Source organism: Chamaea fasciata, unplaced genomic scaffold, assembly GCF_029207755.1.
Source record: "Chamaea fasciata isolate MVZ Bird 193981 ecotype frontalis unplaced genomic scaffold, bChaFas1.0.hap1 SCAF_15, whole genome shotgun sequence".
Taxonomy (NCBI): Eukaryota; Metazoa; Chordata; class Aves; order Passeriformes; family Sylviidae; genus Chamaea; species Chamaea fasciata.
This window is the reverse complement of record NW_027094100.1, coordinates 2082157-2102494: the sequence shown is the minus strand read 5'-3', so window position 1 is coordinate 2102494 and position 20338 is coordinate 2082157. Positions and strand designations below refer to the sequence as shown.

At 42.0% G+C, this 20338-nt stretch overlaps 1 protein-coding gene across 1 annotated transcript in view; it reads right to left on the bottom strand.

Moving 5' to 3' along the window:
• SLIT3 (slit guidance ligand 3) overlaps window positions 1-20338 on the bottom strand; it is a 474694-nt gene that overhangs the window by 169018 nt on the left and 285338 nt on the right. Inside the window, exons 8-9 of the mRNA XM_066197152.1 lie at window positions 19087-19158; window positions 14572-14735 (exon numbers count right to left, since the gene is read on the bottom strand). Of these exons, the coding sequence (XP_066053249.1) occupies window positions 14572-14735; window positions 19087-19158 (236 nt within the window). The remainder of the gene's footprint in view (window positions 1-14571; window positions 14736-19086; window positions 19159-20338) is intronic.

Here is a 20338-nt window from a genome sequence, read left to right as displayed (position 1 = left end):
GCCTAGAAGTTTCCATTACACAAACACTTCTTGAGTACTTTCACATATTGAGAGAAGACTCTCATCAGTGATGACTTGTATTTTTGAAACAAGGCAGCTTCTTATGGCGTGAAGACTGGGAATATAAAGCCATTTTTTTTCAAGATTAGACAATGCAGTTCATGGAAACATAAAAAGAATTTTAGAAAAACGTGAGTTCAAACCATCAAACCCTTGCTTAAGCTAGACACAGAGACACAAAGCTACACACACAGCAAAGGTGTAGCATGAGGACACTGCTCTATACAAATTCTAGTCAATACATTAGATTCAGGTTTAATTAAGTGTCATTACGTTTTTTTGAAACTGTAGCAATTATGTCAATTTTACTCAAATGGTTATGATTCCTACATTTAAAGTTTTGATCTATGCATACATTTAGCCATAGATAAAATGGGTTTGCTATGCTAATTGAGGTTATCAAGATGTAGCAGTTATTGGTTTATTTATAGTGAGTCATATTCCAAAGTACATGGAACACAAGAAGCCTCTATCTTTATGTTGAGCTACAGATGGCTAAACGGGAAGGCTTGTGCTGGTAAGAAGTGACAAAAATCGTAAAAGATTGGCCATTTGGGTGGAAAAATAAAAACATCAGAGTTGTCAAAATACAAATACATACAAAAAATGTGAAAAAAATTACTCACAAAGCTGTACATTCTTGAGGTTTGTCTTTGACAAGATCCATGATGGATACTTTCATGAATTCTAACTACAGGTGACAAAAAGTTTTTTTTTAAAAAATAATTGTTTGCACCAACTTGTAATGTTCGTCAGGACAATTCAAAATTTTATAAAAATGCAACATTTCTATTAATTTCCTCTCTTGATTTATGCCTCCATACTTGCTTGGCTTAGCTCTTAAATCTGCACAGCAGTGTCAGCTTGTATAGAAAGCTACACATATCCCTGCTTTCACCACTTTGTAAACAGCACAGAAAAGTCAATATTGGAAAGAGATTCCAGTGGCATTTCTAAGTGTCATTATTTTCAGAGGCAGATACACTTCGAAAGGACATCAGCTGAAAACTTCTGCAGGTGACTTTACACTTGCAGAGGGAGCCCTCCTGGAAAGCGAAACACAATTACTGTGGAATCATTCCTTCCATTAGAAAGGTCTTGAATTCTGATGGGAATTAATTTCAATTTGTCTGAGTTTCCTTAAGTTCAAGCACACTGTCATCCTCTTTAAATATTATTTTTTAACCAGGGCTGACACAACTGCCGTATATTAAAATACAGTGTAGTTTCACAATAAGATCACCATTGCAATTGTGGGCAAAACATTGCCAAATTCAAATACTGGGTCTGAAATATTTTTTATTGTGTGATCACCCGACCTCCTGTCAGGACACCAGATGAAAACTCTGGGTTTCACAGCACTGTGTTTTAAACATAGCTCTCATCGATGTTAATCAGAGTGGTTCACTTCTGGCAGTCCAGACCTCAGAGCACCAATCCAGGCATCCACAAGTTAGATTTTAAGAGGTAGTGACCATCTAGAAATAAATTGATGTCACAGGAAATTTGTGCATGGGCAGGGGTCAAATACATTCTTTATGAGAATGGGCAGCTGCTTCCACCGTGAGATGATCCTAATGATCCTTTCTCCTCATTAAAATGCCCTCTCACTGATAATCCACTCTCCAACCACTTTGAGAGCTGCAGGTAAGGAGTTTTCCATCAACAGTCTTTCATCTCAAGACAGAGACCATTTCAGTGTCATCCTGAAGAACCATCTGGGCTAAAAACTATATTTTCTATAAAAAGAAGTCAATAATGTAATTAAAATCTAAATCCATAGGGTCCAATGAAACAAATTCATATTTATCAAGCAACCTGAACTGTGGCTTGTTCTAGTTTCAAAATCTTCTTATTGGCTTAACACAGTCTATACATGTGACCCTGCATTTAACACAGCGGTTAAGTGGTAGCTATTCGAACTAAACAGGAAAAACCAATGTCACTAATTAAACCTGTACATGTTTAACAGGCAGGACAAGCAGCTCTCCTGGGTTTGTTTTCTGGCCATAGAAATGCAGGGCACACATACCACCACTGTCAATTAATAGAATTCCTACAAAACTGGCAGAAATCTGCACAACAGCACTGCCAGCTTTGTCTTGCATGGAGTCTAACGTTTCTGTAGGATTTTAACTGCGACTACTTCCAAAAGCAGTTTATATTGCCTCAAAATGCACACAGCCCTCTCTTGTGTTTGTGTAAGAACAAGAGGTTTGTTCTTGGACCTGATCACCTACATTTTACATTTTCTCTTTGTCTGCCTACCCTGTGGTACAATGGCCAAAACAAAATGAAGGACGAGTGAGTACAAATGAGGACTGCAAGCTTTTATGGATAGGGAGAAACTATCAAATTAGGAAGAAACTTCAGAGCAATCCTTGTTCTCTGGGAGGTAGAAAGTTGGCAACAAGGTCAAAGCTTCCACACAACCATTACCATCTCCACATCTGATGTGTTTTATGAAGAGGCTTTTTAGCAGGGGAAAAATCTGTTTTGCACAGCCATAACACCACGACACAGTTATAACATCACAGTGGGTTGGAGAAGCAGTAGTACACTCCCTTTTTGTTAGGGCACAGCATCAAAAAGGCTGATGTGCTGACAGCTGGAGCTCTGAGAGTCTGTGCTGACACCACTGCATCTAAACCAACAGCAGAAGGTTCAGTGGAGCTCAGCTCAGCACCTCCCCAGTTTGGGGGATGCAGCACTGCAGAGGGCTGGGAAAGGCAGGGCATGCAAGGGGGGACTGGATGAAGCAGTCTGAAAAGGGAGAAAAGACAGAAGCAAGTCTCAGTGAAACAAAAAGGTAGCAGCAGCAGAATCAGAGAATCATTAAGGCTGGAAAAGACCTCCAAGACCACCGAGTCCAGCCATCAACCCAGCACTGCCAGCTTCACAAGCATCTAAACCAGGTCCCCAAGCATCACAAGCACATTTCTTTCTTCTTCATGAGCAAAAGCAGATCTAAACTGCAGATTTCTGAGAGTTTTAATGATAAAAAGACTTCGTGTATAAATTGCTAGTACCCTGATGAAATGCTTTTGCTTATGTTTTTCCTTGCCAAAGAACGAAATGCTGTTATTGCACACGCACACTCAACAGGCATCTAGCACATATTCCATCAGCTCTCACACAACAAATCATCTGTTAAGGTGAATGTTTCTTGAGTAACATTAGAAACAGAATTTCAAATCTGATTTGTATTTAATGGTCCCACTTCAATGAGGATCCATTGTCTGCAGATCTACAGAATTAAAGCACAAAAAATCCAATCCATTTAATCAGCTTAGTGTTTGTATTGTTGTGGAGAACTGTTTAAAAAAAGACTGGTTAAGAAAACAAGTCTAAGTAGGGTATGGAATATAAAGTCATTAAAACTTAATGACTGTATGTTAATTAAACCTATGAATTTCATAGGTTTGTAGAGTATAAGCACAGAGATGATCAAGGGCCCTGATGCAACACAGCCTCTAAAGGATATTTTGAAATCTTAAAATGAATTTTCCCTTTGCTGCCAATACTTCTTCAAAAGAAAAGGTACAGGAAAGGCAGAAATATTTCAGGATTTCTCTTTGTGTCCTTCACTAAGTGCAGCAAACTCTGTACAGTGTGGCTGCAGCAAAAGGAAATGGCCACAGAAAAATCAGCTGCATTTACATTATTTCCCTTCTGAAGTTGTTCTCACAATCTGTCGTCTTGCCATTGCAGATTTTTTGTAATACACAGCAGCCCTAGTTCACCATGTTAATTATATTTTTCTCTGAGATAAAAATCATCAACTCAATCATACATTTTGCTTAAAGAAAAACATGAACAAAATGTGGAAGCCGGGGTAGGAGCATGATTAACAAAAATTACTGTGCTGTTTTTTTTACCTGATGCAGTGGAATGACAGTGTCAATAATTATGGTAGTCAATATCTGGCACCACTTTAATTTCCGCTATGGGTTAGGGGAAAAGGGCAAAGAGAGGGGAGACTTAGGGCCCAGAAGTTTACAGAGAAACCAAATGCTTTTCTCAAGTAAGTCCCTCATTGGCCTCTTTTAAAAGCAGCAAACAGACTAATATTACAATCAGAATAGAATTGTTATGGTGTGTAAATGGACAGTTTAAATGTCACAGGCATCTAAAATAAATTTTGCAATTACCAAATAAACTAAATAATCTCATTAGCGCTGACACCCAATTACAGCACACTAAGCAGTGTGTTTTATTACCTCCTCACCTATACAATCACCTCTGCAGCAGCTCCTTTCCACCAGCAAAATGTTAAGTTATTTGTAAAACACGTTAATGGATTTTAAGATAAATCTGACAGGACTTCCTGGTTAAAAACCTGTGCTGACTTTACATCATTTAAAGTATATCAGACACAAAATTATTGATCAATAAACAAAACACTACAAGTATTGCAGATCCATGGATACAGTATGACCTTTTTGGGTGTAATTAAATAACCCATTGGAAGTTCTGACCGTGCTGGGATATCTGAAATCAATTCCTACTGCATGAGCCACAGTTTGCACTAGATTCCCAGTGATATGAACTAATTTATTCCAAAACACCTAAAGCAGATGTTGCTCCTGATTGATGTCTGCATCCCAGTTTAAAAGGACATTTGAGCACAGAGTCCTGCAGAGGGGGGTGGGCAAGGGACCCACAACTGACCATATGGAAAATTAACATTCCTTATTGAGGGCAAATCTTCCTCTAATGGACAAAATCTGTACAAATTTGTTTATCCTACACAAATGCGCAGCAAATGTTTTAAGCAAATATTTCCATCGATGGTTGTTCAACAGCTATTTGCTGAGCGCAGCTTTAAGATTTATGATTAGCAACTTAAGCCTCTAATTGATGTTAATACCATTGAGTTCATGGTATGCAAAAACTTGCCAGTCATGAATATTCATTATTTCATTCAAGTTCTCTGCGTTGCTGAACGTTCCCAAAGAGTGAATTTATCTGTTAAAAATTCATGGCACACAAGCACAACAGTTCTGTAAGGCAAAAGTCAACATTAATCAGTTTACAAATAAATATCAAGGAATAAAACTGGAAATATCCAACTACACTGAAAGGAAGGTCTGGCTTAATGAATGAAGCCCGCTTTATTCTACAAAAACCTACTTGGCTTCACAGTCTATCAGTAAAGTAACACCATTGAAAATCAGACCTTACTTCACACTGCCTTATCCCAAAAGCACTAATATTGCAATTATTTAATTAACAATAATAGCACTACAATTATGTGGAATACTGCTAAGAAATATGAAAAAAGCAGAACAAAGAGGCAGCCTCGATTGTAACAACTGAGGCTGAAGGGGTGAATTTCTTCTTCTGAGGGATTAATAAAACAGATCATGTGAGACAACGGAAATCTATAAAACTATGACAAAAGTGTTTTTCTTTTAGGGAAATTTACTCCACCTAAGCCTTCCAAAGGAGGGGTTGAAAAGTCAGATTATCTCTTATGCCCTGTGTCCACTCTGAGTCTCTCAAGGTCTTCCTCTAACCCTGTCAACACAGGCATGTTCACCTTAAAGAAGGCAGAACTTAATTTTCCAGCTACTGCACCACAAGGAAGGCCGCTAGTGTATATTTGGTTCTCTGGATTTGGACACTGCCTGCTCTTCCAAAGACTAAAAAAATTCTAACAGAAGGTCTTGAAAGATGTAGTGCTCCTGCAGCTCAAATGGTGCCCAGGCACAGAGTCATCTCATTAAAGCCAACTCCACAACTTGTATCAGCACTCTTGAAGGTGCCTACGAAGTGACATTTAAAAATAGGTCCAGAAATAATACAGTGAACTTATAAATATATTCAAGCATAAAAATGAAGAGGAACATAAATTATTTAAGTGAAAGGATGCCACCTGCACAAGGTTAAAAGATAGATAATGGTCATGATCAATTGTGAGCCTGTGAAGGGAGTATAGTTCTAAACAGGTGATCCATCGTGGACTGTTCCATGATGAAGTTTGATAAAGTTATGGAAGGAACAGAAATAGTTAAAGACTACTCAGTCCTTGGGCTTTGATTTACTGCTATTTGAACAGGAGCTTTAAATACTACATGATTTTGTTTGCTTGCACATTTGTCTTTGCTTCTGCCCCCCCCACGTGCATCCTGCTGCAGCAAGCCCGGGGCTGTCCCTGCCTTGGCACAAAAGCTGCTCTCCTAAGGAGGAGGAGGAGGAGGAGGAGGAGGGTGGGATTCACTCCAGGCAGAGGCATTACAGATTGACACAGCCATTCAGAGACGGCAGACACAGTGGGACACATCTCCTGATAATGACATCCAAGGGCTCCAGTCTGGTCATGAGCTTCCCCATGGACAGATCTGGAGGGAGGAAATGCTTTGTTCCAGGTCAGTAGGCAAGAACTGAAGAGTGAGTCACCATCCCCTTCCCTGGGCTGCCTTGGGATTCCATGGACCAGATTCTTTGGCATTTGGAACGTGCTAAGGAAGGCAGGGAAAATAAAGACCTTTCCTGGGACAAGCAGGCGGTGCTGCCTCTGGTCTTTTGCAAGAGGCCCCTGGTAAATTCAAGCTCTTTGAGATGTCTGGAAATTACAGAATAAAATTCTTACAGATCTTCAGAGCTAAACACGTTAGCCTGCCATTCCAAGGGGTAAATTCAACGAGGCAGGAGATCCCTTCAGTTTGGCTGCGGGGTGTGGGGAGACGGATGGAGATGGTGCTGAAGACAATCTTGCCCTTGATATATTGCAGCTGTGTTTGTTATCCAAGAGTGGGACAGCCTTGCCTTGCCCTCGCAGCTATGGGGGTGATAAAGCGTGAGTGAGCTGGTTGGGAGTCAGTTGGAGTCTGCTGGCTGTGCTGTGAAGAGGAAGGGACAGGAGGCTGTGCAAGGGACAGAAAAAGTAAGGCACTGTACCTAGGACAGACAGGGTTAGGTGGCAGTGATAAGAACAGGAAGGAGCGAGCCAGAACTGCAGAAGGAGACAAAGAGCCAGAGCTGTGTGGAGCTGCCCTTGGCAGACTACAAAGAAAAGGTACTGGAAGACTTCTAGATAACAAGCTGCTGATGCTTGAAGCCTTCTAATGTTTTACCAAAGCACTCCTGAGTGTTGTGGCTGTCTCCACAGTCACAATGGGATGTTGGTGCCCAGCTCTGCCAGGAAAGCCGCTGTGGGAACAGGCCAGGGCAGTTCTGGCTGCTTCCACTGGGCTCCACAGCTGAGTTTGCCCCTGCAGCTCCTGCTGCCTCTGTCTGAGTGCACGGAGAAAGGGCAGAGACGAGCCAGGCAGCAGGGAGAGAGGGAAAAGCCGTGAGAAACAGCCCTGGGAGCAGCCAAGTCAGAGAATGGGACAGGGAAGGAGGTGCTGGAGCACATCCTGGTTTCACCTCAGTGCTGTGAGGAGGGGGACTGTGAGCAGCCAACCCACCACAGGTGTAACGCCACTACACAACATCACTAATTTCACCATCAATAAAGCAGAAATTCACCCAAACCTGGCGTTGAGTGTATGCAACTTTGCATTTGTCCCCTTTTAATTTCTGCAGTTATTTTATAAGCAGCTCTATGCTTCCTTTCATTACTCTTAATTGTGTATCCATAAATGAGCTGCCGATCACATACACGTATTAAACAGAACAAGTCTCCAGGTTTCACGCAAGGCTTCTCCACATACTCAAAGTCAACCCTGTTCCCCTGCATTTACCACGAGTGCTCTCTGTGAAACTGCTCCAAGCACAGCTGTGGCACTGCCATGAAGCATTTTTCTTCTGTACCAAAATACTACCAACATAACTACTCATAAAACAAACCACCAGCTTTAGACATTAACATAAAAGCTAATCTTGTTATTATTTTTACAGCAACAGTTCAAAAGCTCAGTGGCTGAATAATTATACCCCAACCTGCCATCATTAAATAAGCATTAAAGGGCTATACATACTGCTCTGGGGAAAAGAGAGTTCTAGAAAAAAAGGCTAATTATACTGAAAGGTAAGACATCATTTTCAGTAATAAAACTAAATTTACTGTAATTAAGAGCCAATTTTCAGCTTTGGTCTTTAAAGAAATATTAAGTGCTGTAATAAATACATATTTATCCTTCAGATTCACAAGATGGTCCCCCAAATGAAAAACACCATATGTGGCATTTTACATACTAAGCAAGTCAAGAAGTAAATTCCTGCAGTATGAAACACCATCACTGCTGGTGTTAGAGTAAATTTGGATTTGTAATAAGAAACTTCATGAAAACTGAAAACAAACAAACTGATAAAAAGTGATTAGTATCTCTCCAAATTTCCTATACAATTTCATTTAAGGAGCAACTAACAAATGCAGAGTACTGAAATGTTTCTTCAGACTAAATGTTAATGTAAGTTTGTGGTAGCAAATTGTAGCAGGAGGCAAAAATTCCATCAGCATTCCACAAAGATTTCCCAAGATCCAGTTTAAACCACAATTTTTACCAAAAGGCTTTAAAAGTCATACACACTTCAAATCCTGCCTAGGCTCCATTGTAAGAGCACTTACTGAGTGTGTGGATGGTCACAAAAAGCAAGAACAGTGAGAAAAGAGCTGCCACTATCTAAGGGGACTCAGAGGTCACCCTTTAGGAAAGGGCTCGCAGCTGGATGAAGTGGTTAAGGTCCCTTCTAGGAGCAATAAAACAGCTGGACAATGGAAGTGTCCCACCAGGCAGAAAGTGACCATTCACACGCACACACAGAGGTCTCCTCCTCCTCCCAGATTGCTTATCCAGCTCCTCAAAAACGAGGGCCACTGGCAGCTCATCTGCATGAACTGGGAGGGGCTGCAGAGAGAGGAACCCTCCTCGGGAGCCACTGCCCTGCATCCCTGCAAAACCTGCGTCCCTGCAAAACCTGCGTCTCTGGAAAACCTGCGTCCCTGCAAAACCTGCGTCCCTGCAAAACCTGCGTCCCTGCAAAACCTGCGTCTCTGGAAAACCTGCGTCTCTGGAAAAACTGCGTCTTAGCAAGACCTGCATCCCAGCAAGACCTGCATCACCGGCAAAACCTGCACCACCAATAAAACTTGCATTCCTGGCAAAGCCTGCATCCCCAGCAAACAGACCCTGCCCCTGTTTGGCTTCCAGGAGCACCACTCCCCCGTGCTGGCAGTGCCTCCTGCCCCACTGCTGCCCGTGCACACACACCACTGCAGGGAGTTTCAACCAGGAGCAGACGGGGGAGTTCCCTCCCCATGCACTTCTCCTTTGGCATCTCCTGAATGCTCTCATTGAGATGCTCAGCCTGAGGAGTGCTATTTTATTAGCTGCTCGCTGTTGGTTGTCTCCTCAGCAACGTGCTATGAAGTTATCAGGAAATGGAGCAAGACAATCTCCTGAGTTCCGTGGTCTGGCCACAGTAACAGCTATGCTTGAAGATTGTTTGACTTCACCCAAACAAATAAATCTGCTTCCTTATTAAGGCCTCCAGTCTGCATGAAGCAGCAGGAAGCTAACATGTTTTCCTCCTCATTATACCTCAGCTGCAGTCTCACCACATGAATCAGAAAATCCAGATCTTCAACTGAGATTTGGGTCAATCCAGTGTTTTCTCAAAATCAGCATCAGTTTGCTTAGCCAGAAAACACTTGGCTCTGGTAATAATTTCTCTCCTGAGTCAATATCAGAGTGAAATTTAAGTTATTTAGTTCAAACTAGGCATCCTGATTTTCTTTACATTCTTTAAGACTCTCAGAATGGGAACTAAGGATCGAGACTCAAAGAAAATTATTTCTAATATAAAAAGATAACATTGTATGGATCCACCTTTCTTCTCCTACAATGCATGTTTCATTATTAAAGAAAAATATCTTAGGAAAGTACTAAAAACCACATATTTCAGACTTATAAATTTCATCAGTTCTTAGAAATATCAGTCTCTCCTCTAGCCTAAGAAATCTTACCCAATCTTCATACTCCAGAGTAAACACTGTCCACTGTCAAGCTACCGGCCAAAACTAGGAACAGATCTGGTCAGCAGTGAAATATGCTGCAGATCACAGTATGAGACACAATCCTCCTGTTTAGATGCACAGATATTCTCATGTATACGCTTAGGAAAACCAGAACAATTCATCACTGCAAAAAAAAATAAATTCCAAATGGGGTCAGTGGCTTCTGCACAGAGAGCCCTGAAAAAACCAAGGTGCTGCTGATGGCATAACTGCATGAACCCACTGCCTTGTTTGCAAAGCTTTACAGCTTTTGCAGGTGAGAAAACACATAACAACTTGACATAACTGATCAATATGTAAACTAATTTCAACTTCAGTAAGTAAAGAGCAGGGAGAAGAAAAATCAAAGAGCCATAATACAACTTATATGAGAGGAAAATGAAATAAAATTACTATCATAAGGAGGTCACAGGAGGACAAGAGACAGACAAATAGGCAGAGAGACAGAGAGAATGTGTTTGAGAGACACAGACAGAGAAGGAGAAGCCAGTCCAACAGAGAAACATCTGAGCATAGGAAGGAAGCTGGGTTTGGTCCAGGCAAAGATGGGAAGGCTCTAAGAGGTACTAAGCATAAGCCAGCACCCCCAGATGCTTTACTGCTGCCTAAGGGAATATAAAAATAAACACCGCCCAAAGACCAGAGTACAGGTAGTATTTCAACTGACATTGTCTTTGCTTAGAGCACCGTTTTCTTGTCATGGCAGCGTGGCAGTGAATGGCAAAGCTATGGAGGAGAGAGGAGAAATACATCCTGCTACCTATGTGAGAGAGATCATGCTGCCTGTGTGAAATACACCCCTCTATCCATGTGAAATACATCCCGCTATCCATGTGAAATACATCCCTCTGTCCATGTGAAATACACCCCTCTGTCCATGTGAAATACACCCCCTATCCATGTGAAATACACCCCCTATCCATGTGAAATACACCCCTCTGTCCACGTGAAATACACCCCTCTGTCCATGTGAAATACACCCCCTATCCATGTGAAATACATCCCTCTGTCCATGTGAAATACACCCCTCTGTCCATGTGAAATACACCCCTCTGTCCATGTGAAATACACCCCTCTGTCCATGTGAAATACACCCCTCTGTCCATGTGAAATACACCCTCTGTCCATGTGAAATACACCCTTCTGTCCACGTGAAATACACCCCTCTGTCCATGTGAAATACACCCCCTATCCATGTGAAATACACTCCTCTGTCCATGTGAAATACACCCCCTATCCATGTGAAATACACCCCTCTGTCCATGTGAAATACACCCCTCTGTCCATGTGAAATACAGCCTGCTATCCATGTGAAATACACCCCTCTGTCCATGTGAAATACACCCCCTATCCATGTGAAATACACCCCTCTGTCCACGTGAAATACACCCCTCTGTCCATGTGAAATACACCCCCTATCCATGTGAAATACAACCTGCTATCTTTGCGCAGCACATCTTCAAGGGGCTCATCCTGTGGTGCCACAGAATTTCCCCTTCTACACATCCCACCTTGTTGGAGAGTTCCTCTCCAAAGGCATCCCAGAGCTCCATAACCAACTGCGCAGGAGGAAGAGTGTTTGGAGATTTCTCCAGGAACAGATGGCCTTGAAGGCAGAGGCCCAGGAAGGCTGCTCTGTCAGAGGTGGCTCTGGAGGAGAGATTCTCCTGCAAGGAGGGGACAGCTTGCTGAAGGAGCCAGCCAGAAGGCCCTGGTGGGTGACTGGAGCGCCAGCAGCACCTGGCACTGATGGTGAGGAGCCATCTAGTCCCAGCCCCACTCTGTCCCTGACCCTTCCCCTCCTCAGTAACACAAATCCAACCAGACACATTTCCAAACCTATCTCCAGGCAACTGTGCACAGTTGAATCCTGCACCTTCATCTCCAGCTCTGAACCAAATGCTCGAACAAGAGGAACCTGGAATAGCTTCTCCACTGCTCATAGGTGACCAGCAAGCACCATTTGAATCAGCTTTTCTATAATTTGTAAGAACAAGCTGAACAACATTTTTTAAAGACTGACACATAGGTTACACAGGTGTGACTCAGTTTACCTTGATCTACCTGCACATAACTGCCTTCAGCAACATTATCTGGAGAGACTTTGCACCTAATGCAAACACCATGGTGCAGGACACATCCACAGGGAATCCAGCAATTTGGATTCTATTTATGGCACTTCCCTATCATTGTTTCAGTTCTTCTTTTCCCACGTTGCATGTAGCATTCAAAATCTGTTTCCAAAGAAACATTTCTCATAAAATTATAAACCATCACTATTTTTGCATAGGGTTCACAGAATAAAGAGGAGTCCGTTTTTCAGTGTTGTGTTTCTCCTTTCCCCAAATTATGATTCTACTCTTCCTCCTGTGAAGCATCCAGCAGCGCCATTTTTGAACTGGAATGCTCTGATGATGAAGCCCATTTCACAGTGAAGGAAAAGCTGAGGCTTTTTTTGCTGCTGTGATATTCCCACTGCCATAAAAACACAAGTGCTTGAGATTCTCAACCTATACTTCAGCAGAGCAGTTCACCACTTTGTATTTCAGCTCTTCCTACCTGGCATGCAAAGGTGGCTCTCCCTGCCAGCTCAAGGCTGGTTACAGTAACTCACATAACTTCTATAAAATTCCTTTGCAGAGGGACAAGTTTAATTCGCTCTTCACTGCCTGTCCTAGTCTGACTTCATAGTCACACATTAACAAATTATGCGGTAAAATCAGGTATAAGAACTGTAATGGGGAGAAGGGAAGATTTATATCCTCTTTAAACTAGCTGTCCATGTAGGTTTTTATCAAACCAGCATGTACTAAGCTGAGTTCTCAGCTAAATCCACCACTAAAATGAGCTCTCCAAATGAATTTCTTTTTCAGTACATTTCATTTCCCAAATGAGAGTTACAGGGATACAGCTGATGGACTGTCTCACTGAAAATTTTTTTCCTTGAATTTTCATGATTTTGTATTTTTTACGAAAGCAGGCAAATCTTGAGAGAACGCCTATATCCTCTTGGTCTAACAGGGAACTGTTAAAAACCCTGCCACTTTTGGAAGTCACAGTCTGCACAGACAACCCCATTTAAATGAGTTCTGTTCACATTACATTTCTCATTCAGCAATTATCATCTCTTCTCCTGACTTAAACAACTCATTTTCCTCCACTTCACTGTATCATAAATCCAAATAGCTGAACTCATGCTCCATCTGAAACTTCATTTCATGAGAAGGGGAAAAAAAAAAAAAAAAAGCTGTGGTTGCCTCTTTGGTAAAATTAGCTTCTGCTAATAGCTTCATTCATTTATCCATTTGTTTTATCCTTCCTCTCCCAAGACTGTTACATTTCTAAACTTTCTCTTTAGCTAAACTTTTGATGCAATTTATGAGATATTCTGCCTATCATCTACCATGTAGAAGCTGCTCAGCATTCTGAAATACCACGTCTCAATGAGCACTATGCACAACTTCATTTTCCACATGCCGTAACACTGCTGCACACCTTTGGGCTGGGCATTAATTAACCATGGCTGAGTGGGCTCAAACCTTTCTTCTTTCTCTAAATGCAACCCTTTCTCTTACTTTGTCACGTGTAAATGGAATGACAGGAAAAGGGAATTCCTGAAACATCTCTGGCATGAGCAATTCTACTGTATTTCCATCAGCCAATCCATGAACCCATGGGAAAAAGCTTTGGGGCTCACAGGCTGGGAGAGATAAGGAACAAAACAGCACAAGGCTTGCAGTCCATCAAGGACTCACATCGTCTCCATAACAAGTCCCCTGTGTCACCACTGGGGCTGCAAAACTACCTCGAAACTTATGTCTAGTATCTTTTTTTTCCACAGCACAGACACAGCCATGCTGCTCCTCCACCACATCCTTCCTTTCAACCCAAGTCAGAGACTTCTTTTTCCACATTTTGTCTTTTTCTCTTTTGTTCTTTTTCTCCTCCTTTTAGGAAAATGTATTTCTATCCTACAAGAGCCAAGTGCAGTTCCAGAGACTTGACGAATAGGCCCAACATACAGACTCATGATTTGTGAGCATCATCAGCCCCATTTATCAGCTTGGAAACTTGTACAACAGCAAAGTGCACTGGCTCCCTAAGAATCCCTGTTTCAGTCCCTGGGATAAAATCTGCTCCTTGTGTTCTAAAGTCCAATCATTTGTCAACAGACTCAGATTTGCATTTTCTATTTCCTTTCTTTTGTATTCCAGTCAGCTGTGGAGCTCTTCCCTTGAGAAATACCAAATTATCCACACTTAATTGATTTCTTATGTTGATATCATTGGCAGTGTTAAAGCAGAAGAAGTAATTTGAGAACCTAAACGTTAACTGGAATCCAATAATTCTCGCAAAGCTGAAAAAACCAACAATTTCATCTCCTCCCATACAGTTTAGCGACGACGAAAACAAACAGGATTGCCGTTGTCTGCATTCAAACGCGACACGGCCATTTTCCAGGCTGATTTTTTTTTTTTTTCATGGCAACAGTGATATGAGATAGATAAAGGAACAGATAAAGGCAAGATAATTGGCACCATTACCAGAGCAGACAAAGTCCTTCTTCTGCACCTCAGCCACGAGGAAGCCGCGCAGGCCGACGGGCGCCAGGCAGAAGGTGAACTGGCCGATGGTGCGGCGCTGGCGCAGCCAGTCCGACAGCCAGGCCAGGTGGCAGTCACAGTGCAGGAAGTTGGAGTGCAGCCGCCTGCAGGACACACAGCAAACAAACCCAATGTCACTGGGGGCTAGACAAAAAACAAAGACCCCAAAAGACAAAACAAAACACACAGAGAGAGCCATCAATCACCAGCCCGCCCCGCTCCCTGCTGCCATTTCAGGGGGACCACTGTGGGTTCTTGCTTATAGGTGAGTCACTGACTGTCCTCGTTGCCATGGGGTGTTACACGAAGGTCAGATATAAATTTGTGCTATTCTTTGTAATGTTTTCAAAAAAATTAAGTTAAATAATGATCCAGCTACAGCTGGCCATTCTAGACACAAAAATATGCAGAATTTCAGATTGCGCCACGTTATCACTTTGTCTGCGATTTCATGTCAGAAAGAGCTGCAAGGATGTGATATCTCTGAGTGGATGGTTTGTTAAACAAGAGGACCAGGCTGAAGAACAGGATGATGAGTGATTCTTCCCTCTTCTCCATCCTTTGGGGAGAGGTGGAGAGAGAGAACCTCCCCACATTAGCTCAGTTGGTTGGAGCATGCTGTTAATAACACCAAGGTTGTGGCTCTGATCCCTGTATGGGCAATTCACTGAGGACTTGGACTTGATGACTCTTGTGGATCCTTTCCAACTCAGAATATTTTGGGAAAAGACAGGCAAAATAAAACTCCAGAGGCTACTGATACCATTTCTGTTCCTGTGTTGCCTGTGCAAGTTCATCAATGCTCTTTTTCCTGTAGCAATTTAATACAAGTATAAGGAATCTAGACAGGAATTTTCAGCTCATGAAAGATCCGCTCATGGGCAGCTCCCTGCCCAGCCTGCTCCATGCCTGGCACCAGGGACCTGCAGAACCATTATCACATCTGCAAGATGATGATGGGTTCAGGGAACAAATCTGGTCATTTGAATAGCTACTAAACTTTAGGTCAAAACAAAAGTCCAGGACATTAATTCATTCCTGTAATGACTCATGCATTTGCAGTGTTGCACCAAATGAAATGATGAACCAGATTAAAAATCCTGTCAGAAATGGTTAGACAAAGCATTATTCACTAATATTACCGGCACACAATTGCTGTGCACCAGATTTAGCCTTGTCCATCCTGCAAAGAAATGAAATGTCTGTCTGTGAGCTGTCCTTACAGCACAGCAGCAGCTCAGCTCAGCAGTGGCGCCCGGGCTGACAGTCCCCAGATTTGTACGTCTGGGGTGGACAGCCACAATAAAGAAAAAGATACCCCCACAAATCTGGAACTGAGAGTTTATCCTGTAGAGATGGAAAGCACTAATCTCCTGGGAGTACTGTAAAACGTAATTGTTCTACAAGGATGGCTGCAAGACCTTGAGCTCAGGGATTGCGAAGCTCTTTAATTGAAGCTGCAGAGTTAGATTTCTAGTAAAAAACTTGGCTGTTATGAACCATTAATCTGCCTTTTTGCTGAGGAACAAATAAATACATAAATATCATCTAGCCAGGAATTATCCTATGTAAGAATTTGCTGTAACCTAGGAGAGTCAGTGTTTCATTTAAGTCCTCAGAGTCTCATCCTTCCCATCACAGCAGTCAACAATGGATCACCTTCCTTCTCCTCCTTCTGGAACTGAACTCATCCCATGCCATTCCCTGCTCCCCCTGGATGCAGGCATGAGTGAGAAAAGCACAATTTCACTAAGAGGGTCAGGGTTAGGCAGTTTCCCAGTTCTGTGAAACTGGAGGGTTTTGGGGGCTCCTGTTTCAGCAGTGCAAACCACCAGCTCTCTGCCTCAGCAGAGCCCTCCTTGTCATCATCTCTTTTGGCACAGCTACTCCATGGTTTGCTTTGGAGAGATCATTAAGAGACCCTATCTTAACAAAGCAGCTTATCAGAATATATTTTTGATAATTATATTAATAAATACAGCCTCAAGAAGACTTGTCACAGTACTTCAAAAACATTATAAACCAATTCCCTGGGAACACAAAAACCACTGAAGTACTTTCACACATTTTCAGTTTACCCTTAAATAAAAAAATTAAAAGAAATAATGTGATTACCTGTCTCAGCAGTAATTCACAGATGCAGAGACAACAGGACACTTACCATTAAGCAAATAGGTAGAGGGAACATGCTTTATCATAAATAAAGCTGTTTCAAGCAAAGGAAAGCAGATCAATAAAAACTAATTCCTGTCACTTCCAATCAAGGCTAAAAATCGATGAAACTTAAGAACAGAAAAAACAGTTAACTAAAAAATCTTAGCACAGAAGAGCTGATTTTAGTAAAGACTTCTTCAACGCTTCAAATGCTTCAAAACTTCCTGGCATTTTACCCTTTTTTTTCTTTCCCCTGAGTGCTCATGTTGAAGGTTAACATACTTCTGATATTTTCTTCTCCATTCTACAATAGGCAGATTGTTTTGAGAGCCATGAAGAAAAGCTGTTTATTCACAGAACGTCAGCACAAGTAGCTGCAGCAGGAGCTTCCCCCAATGTCCTGCTAATGGATCTCACCAGAGTGTAAAAGAGACACAAAGGAAAATACTGTCCACACTGCACTGGGCCTCAGCTGATTGGGAAAAGGCCTCATCCCTGCTTAAGGAACATTCAGACACTTCCTACAAAAAAGCATCCAAAAAACCCCCACACCTAAGTGTGAGGCTATTTGAGAAGATGGACACACCGCTGATCATTTTTTTGAGAAAACAGTAGACTCACCAAACTGTGAGGAACATCGGTAATGATCCAATTCCAACAAGAAACTCTAGAGAACATTAACATCTTCCCCCAAACAGTATCTTTATACAAACTCCTATGTTGACCTGCTAGAGGTACTGTGTATTATTTGTCAGGTCTTTGGAGACTGAAACCCGTCATTTGATATTGATGAAACTGACTTTACAGAAAATCAGGTGAATGAATACAAATGCAAGTTTCCTAAAGTTGTCCTTTTATCCATAGACCCTAAATTAAATTTCAAGCAAATCCTTTTAGAGTGGGGCAGCATTCATGTTCTATAAAACGTGTCTCTCAGAATTCAATAGAAAAGCTTCCCTTTATAAATCCTGTTTATGACTTCCTTCCCCTTTTTTTCCTTTTCTTTTTTTTCCCTTAATTACAGCAGAGGGGGATTAGTCAGTGTAAGTCTCTAGGGAGCTATGTACAAAGCCATCTCTGAAATTAAACTAAAAGGAAAATGGCAGAAGGCACTGAAAGCACTGAGCTCTGCTAACAGACAAGACTGGCTAATCTGGAAAAGCCAGGCAAATTTTCTGGACCACTGTGACTGAATAAGAAAAGGCAAAACTCCAGGAACCTTGATTCTACACCTTTATCTTCTTTAGCCATTCTCCTCTAAAAGACAAACATCTCTTTTCCATTTAATTATTTACATTAAGATCTAATAATGTCATCATTTGATGAAGAATGCAAATTGAAGTCAGAGGTCCTCTTACAGAGATTGACATAAGAAAGAGCCATTTTTCTTCAGTCCTGTTAATTTATTTAATATGATTTTACACATGCATGCATAGCATCCTTGAAGTATTGTATTTTTTCAGTGGCACAGAAAATTTTCAGGCTAGCTACTATTTCCCTTTCTATGCCTTCAGAATTAAATACATCTTGGATGAGTTTGAGAATCTGGAGGAAAAACAGGGGTGCTTTGTTTAGACGTGACTTTTCCTGAAGCTGTGTATTCCCTAAAGGAATTTAAAGAAAATAATTTACTTAAGGAAATGGTTTTGGTAGGCTATGGCTAAATTATACAAATGCTTAGGCTAATTTCACAGCCTTTGTATTTTGATCTACTAAAGAACAGAGCTTTTCCAGTGCAATGGCATGCAGCTCAAAAACAAATGGATTTGATAAGAGGGAAGCTTCTATAAAAACATTCATCAGAATAAGTGACATTTTGTTTCAGAAAGTATCTGGAAAGATGCTTTTCTCATGTTCTTTAAAAATGCCTTGTTTCAGAAATTAGTATTTTGAATTTGAAAACAGTAAATGGGATTTAAACACAGGATAATAACAAAATTCAATAATTTGATCCACCTGAGCAGTTTTTATGATCTTGCTGATGCTCCAGTTTGGAACACATTTCACATTATGGATTTTCCCATGGGGGGAAAAAAAAAAAGACAGTTTATTTTCTAGGCAAATTCAAAACCTTGATAAAACTGACTCTTATTTAATGCTGGGCAGATCCAGAGCAGGAGCTCTCAGGGCTCTGTGGGCACCAGCCCCCCTAACAACCCTACCTGGGCTCCCCAGCCCTGCAGCCACCCAGGCCCCTGAGGCAGCCTGAGGGACTGAAATGAGATTATCACAGATGATAAATAATCAGAAATCTTCTTACAGCATCAGGATTGTATTATAATATGAGAAGATCCTACTCACAGAGTCCTGATCTTTGGCATGTGATTGAAGCTGGTGACAGGAATGCGGGTGATGTTGTTGTTGTTGAGGGTACTGTTAGGAGAGAAAAAAAAGAGAGAATAATAGATTGATCAAGTATTTCCATTTCTTCACCAACACACCATTTACAGAAAACGTTAAAATTCTTGGCAAGAAGCAAGACACACTCCCCAATAGCTGTGACAATTTGTGACATACCATGAAAGACACCGCTCAGGGAAAGCAACCAACAGCAGCACCAGGATGGCTGGAGGTCACTGTTAACCAGTCCGGGTAACGAGAGCCAGAGAGGATCAGTTTTGATCAACTACTGGAACAGATCCAGACCTGTCTGTTCAGCTGCCACTTTGTTTGAAAACCCAGTGCAGCCTGAGTGGGGGTCAGCAGACTTGGGCACAGCATTTCAAGGCGGTTTGAGGGACTCTGAAGTGCCGTGACCAAAAGAGAGCTGTTGGCTCTCCCAGGCTCGTTAGCACAGCGCGCTGACACGGCCGGACAGCTCCCATCGCTCCTCAGAAACACTCGGATGGATGGGCTCCCTCTCCTCCCTCTCCTCAGGAAAAAATATATGGGGAGTGGAGCTGCCTGGAATAAAGCATGTCCTGAGCCAGGCACGGAAGGATTGCTGCTGCTCTGTCAAAGCAGAGCCTAAAGAGAAAATCTGGGCTGCTGGAGGGACCCCTTGGAGCAACTCAGAAAGAATGAACTGAGATTACCATCAGCTGAGTGTGCTGCTCCCATTTGTGCAGCTCCTAATTATATCAATGACTCTCCAGCAAATTAGAGGCTATGAAGTTTATCAGGATAGCACAGGAAATGGAAAGCACTTCAACAGGGCATAATTGCCATGCTGCAAATGCACCAAATCTGCACACACTGTAGGTCCAGTCTGTCATGAGGAACGGACAGGGCTGGTGACCACTCCCAGCATGGCCAGTCCTGCCACGGCCTGTCTGAAACCTGTGTCCACACCACCAGGGCAGAGAGCAACCTCTGCTTTCTACAAGGGGCACAGAATTCCCACGGGGCCACTTGGGCAAAGACAGTGCTTTTGTGTATTTATGTATGTGCTGAAGAATACATAAACACATGCCTGCTGAAGCAACCCAACAGCACATCATCCCTCCCTGAACTCCTTAGCTATTCCAGTGTTGCGTATTTATACAGGACATTTAACTAAAAGCTCTAGAAAAGTCTTCCAGGAGTTAACTCTCTTTCTTGGTCATCTGCCAAT